Source organism: Ailuropoda melanoleuca, chromosome 14 (assembly GCF_002007445.2).
Source record: "Ailuropoda melanoleuca isolate Jingjing chromosome 14, ASM200744v2, whole genome shotgun sequence".
NCBI lineage: Eukaryota > Metazoa > Chordata > Mammalia > Carnivora > Ursidae > Ailuropoda > Ailuropoda melanoleuca.
This window is the reverse complement of record NC_048231.1, coordinates 81428723-81449197: the sequence shown is the minus strand read 5'-3', so window position 1 is coordinate 81449197 and position 20475 is coordinate 81428723. Positions and strand designations below refer to the sequence as shown.

Below are 20475 nucleotides of genomic sequence, written 5' to 3'. Positions count from 1 at the left end.
TAGGGTCACAGAGGGGTTCGTCCAGGAGCCCAAGCAGTCTGTAAGTTACAGAGGGGCAGGATCTTGCAGACAGACCCACGGACAGGCAGACGGCAATCTGATTTCTGGAACCTCACATCCGGAGCCAGACCCACCTCACTCTCCAGACCACCACCACCCGTTACGCACACTGAGGAGCCACGTGAGAGGCAAGGACAAGCAGAGAACAGAGCAGAGGGTGACCAGGGCCTGGCTTGCTCCCGGGCACTCCCTGCGCTCTCAAGCCTCGGCTTCCCCGGCACACTAGTAACGCATGGTATTGGTGGGAATGGCTCTGAGGCCACGCTGCACTGCCCAAGATATGGAATGATAGTCCTCTTTGAACCACTGTGCTCTTCCTGGACTCAGAGAAACAAAGGTCCTCCCTGCCCCCAGTCTTTGTTTCTGACAGGAACCAGCTCAAGACCCCTCCTCTCTGCCCCTCTGCAGTGTCCTCGAAGCTTGTGCCCCAGGAACCCACAGCACATCCAGCGCTTCCTGACTCTTCAACGGCAAAGCTTCCCAGGGGTGTTCTAGAAACACAAATCCACGGGCTCTCCGATGTCAATATGCATCAGGGTCACGTGGGGGAGAGGAACATTGCTAGGTTAAATTTAGTGCCGCTGGGGTGGTCCACGTAACACTTGTAGAAACACTGGACGTTAGAAGGGTTTTGTGGGGGACAAAAAAAAAAGTTCAAAAAGGCTCCCTTGTCAAATGTTTGGGATATACCGGGTTAAAAGACTGTTAAATAAATTACTTTATTGCAAAACTTCTCAGTGCCTTTATTGGCCTTGGATGGATGTTGACTCTTCAGGTAGGTGGCAATACAGTATGCAGTATTTCCCAAACTCCTTTGGCCAGAAACCCATCCCATCCTTCCTCTTTATTCCACAGAGCATTTGCGGGGGGGGGGGGGGGGGGGGGCAGGACCAGGGTTCCACAGAACCTACTTTGGGAAACAGTCTTCTAACACTTTTCTGCAATGATTCTGCATCCCCTCAATGAGGAGCCCTGGCTTCAGTTTTTTGTTGCATCCCTCTGCCCACTCACCCCCCATCCAAGCCGTGGGACCCAGCATCATTCATTAAATATTTTTTTTAGGAAAGACTCATGTGTCCGGGCACTGAGAGCCCCCTCCCAACAAAACTGTATTGGCTTCTTCAAGAACATTCTCCAGTTTGCCATTCTTGTGGCCACAGCTTTTCTCTGAGCCCCATCCCCTCCCCAGCCCGGGGGTCGGCCGGGCCGTGCCTCCCAGGTTGCTGCAAGGCCGAGGTTCTGAGAAGCCTAATCAGAAGCAACCACTCTTTTCAGTGGATGGTTTTTAGCACTTAAACGCTGCCGAATCCTTCACAACAACCCCTTTCCCTGGCAATTAGGGGGCCTCATGCCAGGGTGAACCGTGCTGCTCTCAGAACAGAGCACAAAGAGATAATGAGCACTTTAAACCATGTGGAAAAGAAAAGGAAACAGCCTGCCCACGGGTAGGGAGGCTGGAGCTGCCTCTGAGGGCCCCGCAGGTGCGCACGGCTATACCCAGCTCGGGGGGTGGGGGGGCGGACTGCAAGCGATGACAACAGCAAAGGCACTGAGGCAGCGCTTGCCAACTGCCAGCCACCCTCTAAGCACTTAACACTGGTTACAACCTTAGGGAAGCCCCATTTCACTTGATGAGAAAACAGAGGCTCAGAGAATCTGCCTGTGTTCAGAGAGCTAGTTCCCAGGATGGGAATGTAGACAGTGTGGCCCAGAGTTTATGCTCTTAACCGTGGCACTGTGCAGCTCCATTACCCCCAATAAATTGTGACCCCACTGCAGACGGCTGTAATGCAGTAAGTATCCATCCCCGACAGACAGCTGGGTTCTCCGCGTCCGTCTCTGCCCACGTCTGGGAAGGTAGTGCTGGCGGAGGGAGTTAAACCGCCTGCAGTGAAGTGAAGAGGGAATCTGGGGGTGTGAGCTGGGCTGCAAAAAGATGGTGGGGGGTGCGGGGCTGTGTGCCTGAGTGAATGAAACAAGGTGGGAGTGAATCACTGTATGCTAGAAAAACATGCTAAGTCAGGAGTGGTGGGAAAATAAACCCTCCTCTATGCTGTCTTTTCTGTATTAGAACACAACTGCAGAGTGGATTTTGCTCGTGCACGTGCGCGTGTGTGGGTATGTATGTGTCGACAATTCCAGGCTACAAGGGGTTAGAGACCAAGCAGAACTTGACTGAACAGGCCAGCCAGCAGCAGATGACTGCCCCGATTCCGGGGGGGGGGGTCACAGGTGAAGTTCCGCCTAGCGGAAGCTAGGGCATATCGGTCTGGATGTCCCCAGTATGTCTGCTATTTGTCTGCTGTGCCAGGGGACACCGAGGCAGGGGTGGCCTCCCAGCCTTTGGTCCTGGTCCTGAGAGTCTAGTAGGGGAGCAGATGTGATTACATGGCCCGGTGCTGGACACCAGAAAGAAAAGGGCAGAAAGAAAGGGCCCTTGCTCCTCACAGGGTTCACTATCCCAGTCCATCTCCCTTCTCAATGTAGAATGTTCCTCCACAGGTTCTGCCTGTCATGAGGGCCAACAGCAAGCCCGACCCTAACATGGGTTCTCTCACGTCAAGGACGCAGGTTCCTGGTGTAGGGCCATCCCTTTAGACACAGACGAAATTGCTCTCCTTCTTCTCCAAGGACTCCACCCCAACTCTCCTGCCTCAGCCCCGATCTATCACCCACAAAAGTGGACTAGCACAGTGCTAGTTCTGAGGCCACCATCCTTGCCATTGAAGGTCTCACCACCCAACCAGGAGTCACCGAAACAAAAAGAACAATGGAAGGTGGCATGTAGGCAAGCACCATATGACGTGATGACTGCCACCTCCGCTGCTGGCTTTGGGGGAGAGAGCAGAGAGGCTCCAAGACTCCAGGAAAACTTCCTGCGAGTAGCAACATGGTTTGGACTAAAAGTGGGGAAAGCAGGACTCCAGGCCTGCAAGCTGCATCCTGGAGGGCTCAAGACAGTCACTCGGCTCCTCGGACCTGTGCTGCCCTCTCTGCACCATGAGCCTTTGGACTGGACCAGCAACTCACCAGTTGGGGTGGGGAGAGCAGGTGGACCATAAGAGATACTGAGAGACCATAAGAGATGCCCCTGAAGGCATCTCCTGGGCCCAAACAGGGGCTCCCTACAGGTTGGGTCTGAAACTCTTCTTAGGCTCCAATTAAACCAGAATTTGAGAAACAGTCCTGTCCTAGTGACTCGGTGTGTGTGTGTGAGTGCGTGTGCGTGTATGTGCATGTGTGTGTTCAGCACCAAGGACAGCATCTCACACGCTAGTGGGAAAGACAATGATAGACCCCCACTAATATTTTAATGCCCCTACAGTAGAAGGAACTTTGAGGCAGGAGAATGGCAGAACAGAGACCAGCATAGAGGGCCTCCCGGGTGGCACCAGAGCTGAGTTCAAGAGCAGGAAAGGCCAGTCCTTTCATTCTGGAACTTTGTTGTCTATCCATTCATTTTGTCCCTTCCCTCTCTACTAGACCCCACTGTCTTTGAATTAAATCCCAAAGGGAGAGGTGGGAGATAGTGACTGAAGCCTGTGACCAAGTATATTTCTCTGAATCCAATCCTTTCTGCCCACTCTCTTTAGCTAACTAAGTTTGTGCTTTCAGATTTAAATGGCCATATTATTTGAACCTGTCCTGGACTAGGCCACAACACAGGCCCCTTCTGGCTGGCTTCCTATTCAGCTTCTGCTGAAATAATGGGCCCATTCAATTGTTCCCTATCATCTACGCTGCCCCATGCCCCTCTGCAGGGAAAGGATCCCCTCCTCCAAGGCTCCTCACTAGGCCTTCTTGAAGCTCCCCAGGCCCCAGGGATACTCCCTTCCTGTCAGCCCCAGACTCAGAACCACAGAAGGCCCAGGAGGAAAGGAACTGAGAGATCACTGGGCCCAAAGGTGCTCCAGAGCAGTGAGGTAGATGGAGTAAGAGAGACAGCAGGTGGGCTCCTTCTTCCTCTGCCCCACCAAGCAGTTTTGCCCCTTTTGTTTTCCTTTTAGGATCTTGCTGAAAGATTCTGATGAAACAAAAGGTTTCATTCTTTTAAAAACTTAACTTTATCTTAGATAATTGTAGACTCACATCTACCTCACATCTATTAAGAAATAACACAGAGATCCCCTGTGCCCTTTACTCAGTTTTCCCCATGGGAAGTATAAAAGTATAGCTCAATAGTAAAACCAGGATATTGACATTGATATGGTCAAGATGCAGAACATTTCCATCAGCACAAGGCTCCCACCTGTTACCCTTTTGTACCAAACCCCTTCATTCTGCCCCTCCCTTCCCTAATCCCTGCAACCGCTAACCTATTCCCCGTTTCTATCATCTTGTCATTTCAAGAATGTTATATATATATGAAATCGGAGTATGTAACTTCGGGGGATTGGCTTTTTTCACTCAGCATAATTCCCTGGAGAGGCACCCAGGTTACTTCGTGAGTCACTAGCTGTTTCCTTTTTACTGCTGATTGCCACGGCTTGTTCTAAGTGCTCACCTGTTGAAGGACAGCTGGTTTGTTTCCAGTTTGGGGCTATTATGACTAAAGCTGCTATAAACATTTGAGTACAGGTTTTTGTGTGAACATAAGTTTTCATTTCTCTGGGATAAACACCCGGGAGTAAAACTGCTGGATCATATGGTATTTGCAGGTTTAGTTTTTTAAGAAACTGCCAAACTGTTTTCCAGAATGGCTGTACACTCCTACCAGCTATGTATGAGTGATCCAATTTCTCTGTATCTTCACCAGCATTCGGTGTTGTCACTATTTTTTTAAATTTAGCTATTTTGATAGGTGTGAAATCTCTCATTGTGCCTTTAATTTGCATTTCTCTTACGGCTAATGATGTTGCACATCTTTTTGCGTGCTTATTTGCCAACTGTACATCCTCTCTCTTCAGGGAAATGTGTTCTTCATGTCTTTTGTTCATTTTCTAACTGCGGGGTTTGGGGAGTTCTTTATATATTCTGAATACTAGTCCTTTTGTCAGATACATGTTTTGCAAAATTTTCTCCCTCCCCGTAATTTCTCTTCATCCTCTAAGCAGGGGGTTTTCCCAGAGCAAAGTTTTTAATTTTGATAAAGTCCAATTTCTCATCTCAGTGTTGACATCTATTGATTGTCTTTTTTCTATTTAGTTTGAAATATTTCTGGTTCTTCGTATGACAAATGATTTTTTATTGCAACGATGGCACTTCCATGTTATGTTAGGAAACCCTGAATTGTATTTAAGTCTTCTGTTTTAATTGGCTTTTTGTGATAACACTCTGGCAGGGAAAGGCAAGGGGGTGGGGCACAGCCTCACTACTGCCAGTGGAGGTCCAGGGGTGCGCTTATTACAGCTCCATGGAGGTGGGAGTTCTAGGACTCCATAGAGTCCCCAGCGACCCTGCTATGGGGGTGGCCTCATTCCCACTGGGCAACAGTGGAAGTCCCAACTTTCTACTGGAACTCTCTCTGACACAACCCAGCAGGGAGAGAAGAGGTGCCTTAATACTGCTGAGTGGGGTGGGAGTCCAGGCCCCCACATGGTCTCCAATAATACCATGGGGTGACCAGGGGTCCTTCTTACGAGCTGGCAGGGATGAGAATCCCAGCTTCCTGCCTGGCCTTCTCTAACACCACCCCAGTAGGGGTGGGAGGGCTCATTACAACCCTGTAAGAGTGGCAGTCTAGACTCCCACTGGGTCTTTGCTGGTGTAGGTGAGGGTGGGGACACACTTTGTTCTCTGCTATTTGGCTGGAGTAGAGCAGTTATTGTCTAAAACTTTTCTGTCTTGATAGGTTGCCCTTTGCCTGGACCTTTGCTTAGAGAAATTAGACTTTTATTGGGACTTTAAAAATCTGCGTCCACTGCCATTTCCTGGTTACCTCCTTCTTTGGCCTGAAGTCTGGGATGTTAGAGGTAAAAAGGAAACCCAGGGAAGTCATGACTACGTCCTTGCTCAGGTTCCCCAAACCCTAGCTGGTCTGCCTTCTTATCTCTACCTTTCAGAATCTTACGTTTGTTTTATACAGATTATCCAGGATTTTAATTGTACTTAGCAGAAGGAATATAAAATAGAACATCTACTCCATCTTCCCTAAAGCAGAAAATAGGTCCGTATTTTTAACAAAATATTTCGATGGTCTTAAGTCTAGATCATCTCGTTTTTCACAGGGAAACAGGCGACTGCAAGATGATATGTCTCACCCATGATCGAATAGTAAGTCAGAGGTACAGAGGCTAGAACTTATATCTCCTTGCTCTCAGTCCAGTGCTGTTACCATGACAGCATGGTGTTTCCTCCCTCCTGCCTGTGCATCTGACCTCCTCTGCCAGCTACAAGGTCCCCTGCAGACACCAGCCCCACTCCTGCCTGTACTCACATGCTTCCCTGGACTGTTGCTTTCCCAATAGAGAAGGTCTTACTTCTCTAAGCAGACTCCAGGTTCTCTGAGGACAGAGACCAGGCCACATGGCTCATACTACTTACAACAGGGGCTCAATGGATGGCTGCTGACTGTTTCCCTATAACTCGACCACTGATACTGTTTTAAATGTTATAGACTGGTTCCTCCAGGTGAGCTGGAGCCAGAAAGCACCTCAAGGACAGGGAGAGGTGGTATCTTCTGGAAAACAGAGGCTTACATGCTGGGAGCACTAGAGTTTGCAGAATCAGATCATGCCAGCAGGACCGTGTTCAGTTTGCAGAGGCTTATTAGGAGGAATCATAGTCTGTAGGATGGGACAGGACCAAGAACTATCAGGTCATGTCCCAGACATCTCAGCACTGCAGTGTAAGTGTCTGTCTTCTCCTCTTTAACCTCTATGTAAACAGAGGCTATGCCCATCACCTTCACCATCCCGCTTCCTAGCAAGCTGCCCTCCATGATGACGTGCTGATTGGATCAATGCGTGAAAAAAATGATAAATAAATAGAGGAATGAACCAACTTAACCATGACAAAGGGAAACAGCTGTAGGAATGAGACTATTTAGCTTAAAACACAGACTTGCCATGCTGTGGGAAAGACTAAACAGCCGTGGACAAAGGAAGTAAAACTGAAACCATCAGCTGGAGCTATGAGAAGGTGGTTTGGGGCTAAATCAAAGAAAGACGTTCCAATCAATGGAGCTGCCTAACAATGTTCTAAAATGCCTTTTGAAGTAGTGAGCTCCCCATTACTGGAAATGTTCAGCAGCTCAACAGCCACATGAGGGGGTTCCTGCACTCCAGGGTCGGGGGTTGGATCAGGTGGCCTCTGATCATCCTGGTCCTGGTCATCCTGAGAGCCCATGATGTTTTAGGGTTCACAGGAGACCTGTTTAGCTCTGGATCAGATGTGGAAGAGGTCAGCCCCAGCTCCTGGTGAGCTTCTGCTAGAAGTGGTGCATGTGATAGTCATTCTAGCCAGTCACCAAATAGTTCTGGCTTCCTGAATTCCAGGCACATAGTAGGATTATACTTTTTAGGGTGCTTATGGTTAGGTGGGGGCATGTGAGCAGTTCTGGGCCATTAGCTAAGAGGGGAAGTGATGTGTATCATATCTGTGTTGGGAGTGTTGACTTGCCAATGCAAGACCCTCCAGTGGTTCTTTACCCTCTATCATGGTGACTGGTGAGAATGGCAACTGCTCCATCAAGCTGGGTCCTGGATGGGTTGTTTAAGGTTACCAAGATTCAAGGCTGTTTGTTGCTGCAGCATGACCTAGGCTATCCTGACTAATACAAGGGGACAGACTTCACCTGGATGGACACCAGAGACAATAGAAGATATACAAGGTACACAAGCAGGGGTGGTGTTGGACAGCAGTTCCAGCATCTCAGCTGAGCGCACTGACAACTGTGCGTCCACCACTCTCATTCCCACCACTCCTGTGACCCCCAACACAAACCACCCACTCCGGATGTACTCTCTCCTGTTGTCCTAACATCCCAATATTGCAGTACCCAACTTCAAGCCTTGCGAATACCATTTCTTCTCTCTTCACCCTCTTCTCTCTTCCCTTCTGTCTGGTCAAGCATCCTAACCATTCCTGAGGGTGCAGATCAGGTCTCATGTCCTGCAAAGCATCTCTCTACCCACAGAGACCAACAGGACCACTCTTTGGAATGACTGCAGTATCTGTGGTCAGGGGGTGTCTTTGGGGGACTTAACTGGATGCCTTTAATCTCTTCCATATTACGTAGCCTCTATTTCACAAACAGGTAGTGAGCCCAAAGGCTCCAGCTCATCTGTGTTTGCCAAGCTCACAGCAGATACTCAATAAATACTGACTAAATACAGAGAAGTGCCCTGAAGATGATATTTCTTAAATATCCACAGAGGCTGAGTAAAAATCCAGGTACTTCTACTAAGATATCATTTGTACTACTGAGTTTAACTGGCACTGAACCAAATACTCTAATTACTGGAGGGCAACAAGATGACTGGCAGAAAACTCCTTTTACCCTTTCCTGCAGGTCAGAGGTAAGCCGTGTCTTTGAGGCTCACCTCGGCCTACCACCTGCCATCTTTTCGGTCAGGGTCAATGTTGGCACCTAGAATGAACCTAGCTGCAGGTTAGCACAGGTATGAGGGAGGGTAAGGGAACAGTGGAGAAATCAGGGAAATTCAGACTTGCCACTACTTTTTGCAGCTATCTGGACCTAACTGGTCATTTCTGGAGATCCAGAAACAATGGAAGAGATTTCCAAAGAGGTTCAGAGAAGTCTATCATTTTGCAGAAGAGGTGCCGAAATGTGTACCACACCTGGATCAACATCTGGTTCTCCAGACCCTTGGGACAAGACTCTTTTCACTCCTTCCTGGGGCTTTAATTTGCTAGTGGACATCGCGATGGCACCGGGGAGTGCCCTTCTCTCATCATTTCAGGGAATGTGGGATCCCAGGCCACCGGCCAGGACTCAAAGACATCACTTCTAACACACCCCCAACTTTCCCAAGGCCAAGGCTCGCATGAAACTGCCCGATAAGGAGGTGTGCCCAGTAGGTTCCCAGTGAAGATTTCATCGCCTTGCTCAACAGCCAACACCGCAGGGCAACAAGTTCTTCAGCCAGGAAGTCCTTCTCAAGGACTCATCAGTAGCTCTGCTGCTGTTGTGTACATTAATTTTCTTTCCTTGGCACTTCTGTGCAAACAGAGAAGAGCTGCTAGCTCCTGACCTCATACAACCTTTCATATCCCTTTGGCTTTCTTTCCTGAATGCTAAATCCCATGCTGGCACCTTGAGACATTTTCTAAATGCACCGGGTTGCACTCTCTCCTAACAGCTACTTTCCTGTAAATCATCTCCACAATGATTCCCCTACTCCAGTGAAAAGCTGGAAACAATTGTGACTTCCTAACTAAGTGACTAGGTGATGGATGAGCTCTCTTGGAAAGAGGCTACCAGGACGCCAAATAATCCCCAATACAGCCAAATCCCAATAGCGGGCAGTTGGATAGCCCATATCCCTCTGAGCCCCTTCCTCCTATCTGATGGGACTCAGCCTACCCTAGGTTATCTCCACTTTGTGTCTCTGAAAGGGCTCAGGGAAGGCAAGGGTTTTTCCCTTCTGCCTCTCCTTGCATTAGTTGAGATAACAAAATAAATAATCCCCGTGCATGGCTAATCCCCAGATGGTGCCTGCACCTGGGCTACTCATCCAGGGCACAGTTTGTGACCTGTCACACACAGCTCCCTGCACAGAATGCAGAACCTCAGCATTCTCCTGCCAGCCCCCACTTTCCTGTGCCCACATGGCTAAGGGGGAATGCCAGCTCAGCCAGCCACCCCAGTTACAATCTACCTTTAGTTCCCTCTGAAAGTCTCCCCTATGGGAGAATGTGGGGTAGCAGAGCTATTCTACCATCTCAATGACCTCAGAAAGTTCAGCAAAATTGGTGGCCAGAGGAATAGGGCCCACCAGGGACTGACTGCATGGACCGGACCTAGGCCAACTCAGCGCAGTCTCAGGAGTCTTAACTAAGTGACTACTGTGGTGCAAAGCCCTAGGTCAGGGGTGGTCAGGGATACAGAGGCAGCCCTAGTGCTCATCTCAAGGTCGACCAGCTGGCTGAGGGGATAGTCAACTGTATGTGGAATAGCTTGGTTCAACATGAATTTGTGACCCAGGAGACCCTTCCCAAAAAGGCCTCGTCCTCTGGGCACATCAGGGAAGAGAGGCAGGTTTATATGTATATTTTAAATTTTAATTTCAATCTTTTTTTCTTTTTTTAGAGAAAGAGAGGGAGCGAGAATGAGTAGGGAGGAAGGAGCAGAGGGAGAGAGAGAATCCCAAGCAGGCTCCATGCTCAGTGCAGAGCCTGATGTGGGGCTCGATCCCATTACCTGAGATCATGACTTGAACCGAAATCAAAAGTCGGGACGCTCAACCAACTGAGCTACCCAGGCACCCCGAGGCAGGTTTATATTAACCAGATCCCATCTCCACCTTCCTGGGGCTCTTTCACTATAATGAACCTATGTCTCAGTTCCACCTCCCAAGAAAGGATCAAATATGAGCCTTTAATGATTTCTTCTTTAGATTCAATTGAATTCATTTTTTCTAACCCTGCTTACCCCAAGCCAACTGTTCAACTGCTTCCTGAAGGTGGGACTGGGGGTCAGCTGGTGCTCACGGTGCCACGGTGCCCCATTCCACAGGACCCCAGCCCTGCTCCATCAGCCTACGGTCTGGCTGACTCCCCACCCACCATCCTCCAGAGGTGTGAACCTGGCCATGAAAGGATGGAGTGGGGTGAGGGAGGCAGGTGAGGGGCAAGTGGGAGCACAAGTCATTCTAAGTCCCTTGGAATCCTGTTAGGAGTGATAGGAGAATGAGACCAGAGGGAATGGGTGGGAAGAGGGGGGCTAGAAAAGGTGATAGAGGGGAGAGAAAAAAAAAAAAAAAAGGAAACTTCTGGAAGATTCCAGAACCAGACACCTACTGACCAAATAACAGAGAGCTAGTTTTTTGGTCTCTCATTTATCAGCCACTTATGTCCCCTATCCAAGAATTTCAACCCTTCCCTGGAACCCTCTCTCTGTTCTTGAGTTCCCAGATCCAAGCCCACCTTTGACACTGACGAGTTAAGGGAGTCGTCGCATAGGAAACCACAGGGTAATTGGCAGACAGAGCTCCTGAAGTGCTGGGCCTCATGCCATGGATGGAGGGATTCAGGGAGTATAACACGGGGTTCCTGACCAAGAACTGGCAGTCTAGCGGCAGGGACAACAGTCCTCCATGGAAGGACACCTACTGTAGTAAAGCAAGAAAGACGGCCAAATGGGGGGAGGGGCAGGTGAGAGACCTGGGTTCAAGTCCCAGCTGGGTCAGGTCATTACACCTCCGTTTCTTCGGTTACAAAGTGGGATGGAGAAGCTAGACAGACCCTCAAAGGCCACTGAGCTCCCTGATATTTATAGGAGGAAGCTGAGGCCAAAAAGGATTTCTACCAAATTTGTGGCAGAGCAAATAGGAGAACCTGGGTCTCCTGCCTCCTCCCCTACCCACAACCCCAACCCAGGGTTCTTGTTACGGCCTCCTGCCCAAGAAACATGAAACACACACAAACATCTTGTAGTGTGAGAGAGTACCGATCTCCCCCCACCATGGGTGTGCAAAGCCCTGCCGCCTGAGAGTGATCTAGAACTGAAGCCACTGACCATTTTCCCTTGGGATGGAAGAGAGATGAGTTGACTTCATCAGTGCCACGGGACTGAAGTCAGACACAAGCAAGCAGGCTCAGGGCAATGTGTGAATGCAGCTGTTCTGAAATTGGGAGCAAGTGAGTGCAGGAGCCCATAAAGGCTCCCCATATCTCTCTGGACAGGCATAGCATGAGGCTGGACTGACCGTTGGGGATGCATGGTTTTTTTCAGCTTCAAATCCCACTGTCTCCCAGGAATAAGGTATCAGCAAAAACGGCTGGATGACCAGAGGGTGTCTGGGGCATGGGGGTCATCAGAGCAGCTGCCTCTTCCCTCCCAGCCACACCCCCTACACGTGTGTGGGTTCCCCCCTGGGATCTCATAGGCAAGCAGCAGGGAGAGAAGCAGCGGGGTCCAGCCGGGAACAGGAAGCTGGATGGCTGGCAGGTAGGGCGGGTGGGGGGGTGCTGACACCTCACCCTTGCATTCTGCTCCTCCAGGTCCTCTGCAAATCTGGAACAGAAGTGATCTCAAGTGCCCCACCAGCACCCAAACCACAGGAGTCCCACTGTTTGTGGGATCTATCACCAATGCTGATATGTGAACCTCCAAGTTCATTCATGCTACTACCATATATTATTCCAAGCCTCATTTATCCACTCTCTTCTCAGTAGACATGCAGTTGTTTGCAGATGCTGATGCAAAAATCATCAAATGACAAACAAGTATTTCAGGAATCTATGTGTTTTGAGGAGAGGGTACATTGCTGTGGGCCGGGTGTTCAGGGAGAACTTTCCAGAAAGCAGACCGCACCCTCCTCTCTCCTATTTCTTGCTCTCACCACATCATCACAGCTCAGGAGAGCCATCACGAGCCAGCCCAGGAACACAGACAGACAAGACACGTGACAACCAGAAGGAGGACAGAGCTGGTTCCCTACCTGCTGTGGGGGGGCTCGCCCTCGGGAGAAGGAACAGCTGCTGTCCAGCTGCTCACTGCAGTCTGCTGTCCACTGCAGGAGAGAAAGGAGTGGTCAGTGATGGCTGGACACATAGGCTTGTCCTCACCCTGCCAAGGCCTTCCCGGGACGGCCTTGCCCTTCTGCAGGAGAGCCAGGATAAAATCCTACTCGACCTTTTTCAAAGGCAAATCCTTCCCTACCAGCAGGTCCACTTTGGCATCTCCAAATTCCACCCTGAGGTGACCCCTCTGGTGTTGCTTGGGGAAGGCAAAGTGACTTCCCTTCACCGAAGCCCACCAGAATATTCGAGACCCAGCTACCTTCCAGAGTTCACACCTGACACAGAGCGGTTGTATCTTGAACAACCAGCACTGCATCTGACTGCATGACGTGGGGGTGAGGCATATATGTGTGGATCTTCCCGAGTCCCCAGCTCCAGGGGACAGTGGACCTGTGGGCAGACAGGAAGAGCCCAGACTGACCATCAGAAGCCTGGCTCCAGCCCAGTTCCAGCACTCACTCCTCAAAAGCTCAGAGACCTGGGGTGCCCCAAAGTGTGGTCTCATGACCACTTGCGTGAGATTCCCCCAAACCTGCTGCCCAGGGTTCCCTGGGCCCCGCCCTCCACCCTCTGAATCAGACTCAGTGAGGGTGGGGCTGAGCCGCTGCGCTCTGACAAGCTCCCCTGCTGATGCACCCCGAAGTATGGGAGCCACTGCAATCCACGGATTTCCCAGGCTTTGTCTGGTCATCTGCAAACCGGGGCCAGCAAGGCTGGGTGACTGCAAGGTTGAAATGAAGGGCTTCTTTAAACTTATAAAAACACCGTAGAGATCGGAAGTAGTAGTAACAGTACAGCTTTTCCTCTGTAAGGTGCTATCGAGCTCTAGGGTGGTGTTTTTAATCATCGTGTTAAACGTTAGCTAGCCCCTAGGGCTGATGTTGAACACTGACCTTGACCTACACTGATGCACGAAGAGCAGAGGGGCCCAATATCTCTATTTGACATACTTGGTCAACACAGAGTGAGTGTGAATGGCTCGAGGCCAGCGCAGTCTCGGTGTTGTAAGACCACCCCTGGCCACACCCTCCTGACTGGGGGTCAAGGGCATGACCTTTGCGACAGCACTGTGGACACAGGCTGCTGACACACAGTCCAAGTGCACTCCACAGCAGTGCTATCCAAAGGAAATAATATGAGAGTCACAAATGGGAGCCACAGAAGTAATTTTAAATGATCTACCAGCCAGATTTTCAAAAGGAACAGGTTAACTTAAATTTAATAATAGATTTTATTTCTCTCAATATATCCAAAATATGATTACTTCAACAGGTAATTAATATAAAACATTATTTTTTAAAAAGATTTATTTATTTATTTGAGAGAGAGTGAGGGTGCGTGCACCTGTGTGTGGGGGAAGGGCAGAGGGAGAGAGAAAATCTCAAGCAGATTCCCCAGTGATCACAGAGCCCCACGCAGGGCTCGATCTCATAATCCTGAGATCATGACCTTAGCCAAAAGCAAGAGTTGGACGCTGAACTGACTCAGCCACCCAGGCCCCCCAAAACATTATTAATGAGATCTTTTACATTCTTCTTTCCATACCAAGTTTCTGAAATCTACTTAGAGCACGTGTCAGATTGGACCCGCCACATTTCAAGAGCTTGAGACACACGTGACTGGAGGCTACCATGCTGGACGGCGCAGCTAGAGCGAATCAGCGCGACAGCAGTCCCGGGCAAGTGTGCCCTTGCAGCCACGTCTGGCCCATCCCTGTTGGCCACAGCAGAGGAGCTGACCCCTACAGACTCGATTCCCAGCCTCCCGTGTCAGCTGGCTTCCAGCTGGGTTCGGCCACGGGGAGGCAGGAAGAAGGGAGAAGCCAAGGTGCTTCTCCCCTCTCTCTATGCCTCAGGGGGCCCTACCGGCAGGGACTGGGTCTCCTTCATGGCTCCAGACCTCACCAGATAGGCCTTCTGTGCATGACCCTGACCCCCAGGCTCTGGCAACACCATCTCCTCCTTTTGTGCCTCAGGCCTGGAGGTGGGATTGGCTTCCTGGGATGGCTGACCTCTGGCTTATTTGGCTCCTCAGCTCTTTTATCATCTGGGTAACCAACTGCCTGGAATAAATTCCCTCTGTCTGGATATTTGCAGTCTCAAGGCATCTCTCCCAAGATATTTATTAATTATACTGATTATTTATTATAAATATATTTTTTCACTAATTATATGAAGGAAAGTGAGAAATCCACCAAACACCACCTTAACAGAGAGATGGGGGATAACACTGGCCATAATGACAAGTATCAGCATCACGGACTCCCCGGTATGATGTGCTGAAGAGGGCACGTCGCTTCCGAGGCGTTCTTGCCAAAAATGCACAACCTCAATCTAATCAGGAGCAAACATCAGGCAACCCAAATGGACGAACTTTCTATGAAACAAGTACCCAGCACTCTCATGGAAGACCAGACCCAGGAAGGGTGCGTAGATTGGAGGAGAATAAGGAGAAAGGACAACTGGAGGCAAATCTGGATCTTGCAACAGAAAATTGGACATTTGTGGGAAGACTGGTGAAATCTGAATAAAGTCTCATGATACCAATGTTAATTCCTTAGTTCTCTTTATTGTACTACGGTTATGCATGGTGTTCGTATTAGGGGAAGCTGGACGGTCCATGGGAACATGCTGTACCATGTTTATACCTCTGCCTTAAGTTTAACTAAAATAATTTCAAAATAAGAAGTAATACATATCTGTATGTACGCACACGTTTTTGAATGATATATACAGATACACGTATATATGTTCATATGTGTATAAAGCGTTTAAACTGCTATAAAAACAATCCCTGTTTTCTATCCTTGCGGTGGTTTCTCCTTTCCTGGCTGGGGCCTGGCTGACAGGGTAGGGGATGGCCAAGGCATGTGGTGACTACTGGCTGGGAGCACGCACTCTCCATCCCATCCTAGGACAGCCTTGCAGAGAAAGGCCTCCCACCCCCACAACCCAGGTGTTCCAAACCCTTCATCTCAGCTGCACAGCACCTGTGTGACATCTCCTAGAACAGTGACTCATGGGTGGGCACACTCCTGGAGTCAGCAAGCAGTGCGGGGAGTCTCGATGGCTCCTCTTGCCAGGCAAGCAGACAGAAGGTAGAGATTTCACGCACTGCCAGGTACCTCACCCCCGCGCCCCCCCCCCCCATTAGGCTCTCCGAGGGTGGTTCCAAGCTCCTGAGAGATGGCTCTGCTTTGTCAAGGTCATCCTGAACTTCAGAGCCACCAACCAGAAGCCATTCCCTGGGCGCTTTCCGTACGGGACCTGCAATTAGGGCCTCCCTTCGCTGGAGAGGAGAGCTGTCCAACAACAGCGATGCCAGGTGGAGGGCAAGGCTGAGAGAAGAAAGTGTGCCCTTGGCAGGGGGGTGGGGGGTGGGTTCAGGAAGGAAAATGGGCAAGTGGGGGTTCCCGGAGAAGCGCAAGCCGGGGCACAGACACAGGCAGCGAACAGCTGCCAGCTCAGAGGCGGACTGCAGCAAGCACGACTCTCTGGTCAAGGCACTCGGAGCCTTTTCCAGTAGACAGGGTCAGAAGGGGGTGACCCTGCTCGGGGAGGGGGTCATCAGAGTCACGTTAGGGAAGGCTAACTGGCCCGGGTGGGGGTGGGGCGGAAAGTAGGGCAGGAGGCTCGAGTCTGACATCCAGGTTTCCACTGGCCGTGGAGGCAGAGAAGGAAATGAAGAAATGGATCTGAGAGCATGGGACAGACAGAGGAGCCGATCTGTGTGAAGGAGAGCAAACAAGGCCATAAAGTCTACAGAAAGCCACTCCAGAGACCCAGTCAGGGCTGGATACAGGCAGGCCCCTGGGCAAAGTGGGTGCAGAAGGGACTGTGGTCCAGCTCTGCACAGCTTTCCTGTGCCCCGGGAAGGAATTGAGCATGAATCCCTGCACTTATCCCACAAAACTGTGCCCACTGGGCTTGCGAGGCACCCATCTCCAACCCCTGAACCAGCAGCAGCCCCAGGGACCTCCTCTCCCCTGCCTCTGCCTGGTGCTGGGATCACCTCCAGCGGGGATGAGGGTTCCTTCCTCAGTCCTAAAGCCCCTCGGGAACTCTCCCTTCCTCACTCCAAAGCTCCTCCCCACCTCTGCTGGGATTGCTCATAGGCTGTAGCCCTTATCTCCTGCCTCCCCCTCACCTTTTCTGAGTCATCGCCTAGAAAAATCTCCAGACGCAGACCTTCCCTGAACCTGTCCTTATCTGTATGAGTGATTCCAGAACAGAGAGAAGGGCCCCTGCCTGGGGCGAGCTCAGCTGTCCCACCCCGATGCCTGATTCCAACACGAGAGAGTTTCTCCTTCAAGGGAAACTGGTTTACGGCTAGAAGCAAGTCCTCTGGGGGAAGAGGAGGTGTCCTCCTGAAAAGGTCATTGAACACAAGGAGGCAGGAAAAGTAGGACATTTTGATATATGGAAACGATGAACATGGGAGTGGTATGGGGCCTCTACCCTGCTGCTATCATTTATTTCTTACTTTAAAAACCTGAAACACAGATGGCAGAGGGTGAAGATTTCATAAACAGGGGAGTACAGATGCTTAGTCTATACTCAAAATAGATGCTATTCTATTATTCTTTACTCTCATTGGCACATTTAAATTATTTCACAGTGGGGGCACCTGGCTGGCTCAGCTGGTAGACCATGCGGCTCTTGATCTCGGGGTTGTAAGTTCAAGCCCCACATTGGGTGTAGAGATCACTTAAAATAAAGATCTTTAAAAAAAATAATTTCACAATAAAAAAAATTAAAATCCGGTCTCTGTCATTTGCATCCCAGGAGGGACAGTATCTTAGGGGCAGACTTGGTAAAAGACGGGGGAAACATTGAGCCCTGGGGGAGGAAAAACAGAGAGTGGGGGAGGCTGACTGTGCTAAAAAAAAAAAAAAAAAACAACCCTTTTCCAATGGTACAAAGCACCCTAGGGATTGCACATCCCGATATCCAAGTATATTCCAAGGCTAGAGCCAAACCAGCAAGCCCACTTAGTATAGGATGAGACAAAGAGATAACCGACAAGACTGTATCCATAAACAAACAGATGTACAAATGGGTATTTAGATCATAAACTATATAATGATAAGGATCGTGTTCCCGATAAGGGGAAAGGACAGATCATCAATAAATGCAGGGATTGAGACAACTGGAGGAAAGTGAGGAAAAATTACCCTCGATGTCTGCCTCATGCTATCCGTCAACAGCACATTCCAAGTTGATTAAACGCCAAGATCCGAGTTTTAAACCACATTGAAATCTAAAACTTCTGTGTGACAAAAGAAACTGTGAACAAAATTAAAGCCAAGTGAGAGACTACTTCTGGGGTGTATAACAAAAATGAATTTGTCAGAATATATAAAGATGTCACTGACATCTAGCCTATTATCTATATTTATTTGCTCTTCATAGAGAGGTAGGCACCTTTATTGTGCCCACTTTGCAAATGCAGAATTTGAGGCATAGCACGGCTGGTAACTTACCCAGGGTTACACAGCCAAAAAGTGGCAGAATGAGTGAAGGAATAAATAGCTTTTAATTCAAAGAGCCAATAAAAGTGTTGGATACTAAATGCAATGTGTGATCTTGGATTAGATACTGAACCAGAAATTTTTTTTTATAGTAAAATATACAGAACATAAAATGTACCATTTTATCCCTTTTTAAGAGTATATTTCAGGAGCATTAAGTACATTCACATTATCGTGAAGCCGCTACCACCATCCGTCTCCAGGACTTTTTCTTTCTTTCTTTCTTTTTTTTTTTTTTTTTAAGATTTTATTGATTTATTTTTTGAGAGAGAGAGAGAGAGAACGAGAATGAGGGAGCAAGAGCAGGGGTGAGGGGAGGGGCAAAGGGAGAAGCAGACTCCCCACTGAGCAGGGAGCCCAATGCAGGACTCGATCCCAGCACCCTGGAATCATAACTTGAGCCGAAGGCAGACACTTAACAGACTGAGCCACCCAGGCGCCCATCTCCAGGACATTTTTATCATCCCACACTGAAACTCTGTTCTCATCAAACACTAACCCCCAGGCCCCGCTACCCATTTCACTATTCCGCCTTTACTCTCTGCGAGCTTTACTATTCTAAGTGTCTCATGGAAGTGGAATCATACGGTATCTGTCCTTTTGTGTCTGGCTTATTTCACTGACCATAAAGTCCCTGAGATTCATCCATGTTGTGCATGTCACAGATTTCTTTCTTTCTTTTCTTTTTTTTTTTTTTTTTGGAGCCTCAATACTATTTCATTGCATGGATAGACCACATTTGCTTTATCCAGTCATCTACTGATGGGTACTTGGGTTGTTCCCACCTTTTTTTTTTTTCCAAGATTTTATTTATGTATTTGACAGAGAGAGAGACAGCCAGCGAGAGAGGGAACACAAGCAGGGGGAGGGGGAGAGGAAAGCAGGCTCCCAGTGGAGGAGCCTGATGTGGGGCTCGATCCCAGGACTCTGGGATCATGCCCTGAGCTGAAGGCAGATGCTTAAAAACTGAGCCACCCAGGCGCCCCTGTTTCCACCTTTTGGCTATTGTGAATAACGCTGCTATGCGTATGGATGTATAAATGTCTGTTTGTGTCCTTGCTCTGAATTCTTTGGGATATAAATCCAGAAGTAGAATTGCTGTATCACATGGTAATTCTATGTTTAATTTTTGAGGAACATACAATTTCTTTCTTTCTTTCTTTCTTTCTTTCTTTCTTTCTTTCTTTCTTTCTTTCTCTCTTTCTCTCTTTCTTTCTCTCTTTTCTTGCTATGAAGGATATTACTGGGGAAACTGGTGAAATATAGGTTAAATAATAATATTGTTTCAATGTTTATTTCCTATATACTATGACTATGTAAGAGAATGTCCTTGTTCTTAGAAAACACACATCGACGTGTTCAGGAACAAAGAGGAGCCTGCAACTCACTCTCAAATAAATAAAGGAATCTCTTTATAACATCTCTCTCTCTCTTTCTCTCTGAGAGAAAAGAGAGGCAGAAAGTAAAGTGGTAAAATATTAATAATTGGATACTATGGGTGAAGGATATACAGGGATGCTTTGTTCTATTAGTGCCATTTTTATTTACATCTGAATTTATTTCAAAGTGAAAAATCATTTTAAAAGTCATCTTAGCAAGGGGGCGGGAGGAACCACCCAGGGAGCAGTATGAAGGTCAAGTGGGAGCCACGGCTTTCTCGCAAAGCCCAGAAAGGGGACGTAGCTTCCTCACCATCTCACGGGGCTCAGGCATAGGACAGCCAGGAGCAGAATCCTGCCAGCCTACAGACTGAGCTTCTCCAAGTCAGGAGCAAGTTCCTCTATGCTGGGCTCCTGGGCTCCCTGTCCACGGAGAGGAGAAACAAGAAGGGGAGGTGGGAGCAGAGACAGGTTGGCAGCCAACTCTCCACCCACGTGATGCTCCAGGGAAGGCTCGTGTGCAAGGGGGAGGAGCTGCTCCCAAGGGCTGAGATTGGAGAGGAAGAAAGGCTTTTTGCTCCTATCTTAAAAAGAAAAAAACCCAACTTTCCTGTTGTAGAGGGAGCAAACTGTAGCGATTAGGAACTCGAGTTCTTGAAGCAATGAATTTTGAGTTCCTATTCCTGGCTCTATCACTTACTCGATGACCTTGGACGAGCCACTTTATCCCTAAGACTCAAGTTCCTGCACCTGCAATAATTAACAGGAACTACCAACAGTAGAGAGGTTAAGTGTATGGCAACCGGAGTAAGATGACCTGGTTCAGACCTCAGACTGGCCACACACTTGCTGTGTCAC

The 20475-nt window shown here is 49.0% G+C and overlaps 1 protein-coding gene across 7 annotated transcripts in view; it reads right to left on the bottom strand.

The window, feature by feature from the left end:
• The window catches only part of CTIF (cap binding complex dependent translation initiation factor), a 280083-nt gene that overhangs the window by 184859 nt on the left and 74749 nt on the right, over positions 1-20475 (bottom strand). For 6 of the 7 annotated variants that reach the window (XM_034643196.1, XM_034643197.1, XM_019804213.2 and 3 more), the window contains exon 3: positions 12627-12698. The exons of the other annotated variant lie outside the window; for it this stretch is intronic. In XM_034643196.1, coding sequence (XP_034499087.1) covers positions 12627-12698 — 72 coding nt within the window. The remainder of the gene's footprint in view (positions 1-12626; positions 12699-20475) is intronic. 7 annotated transcript variants of the gene reach the window in all.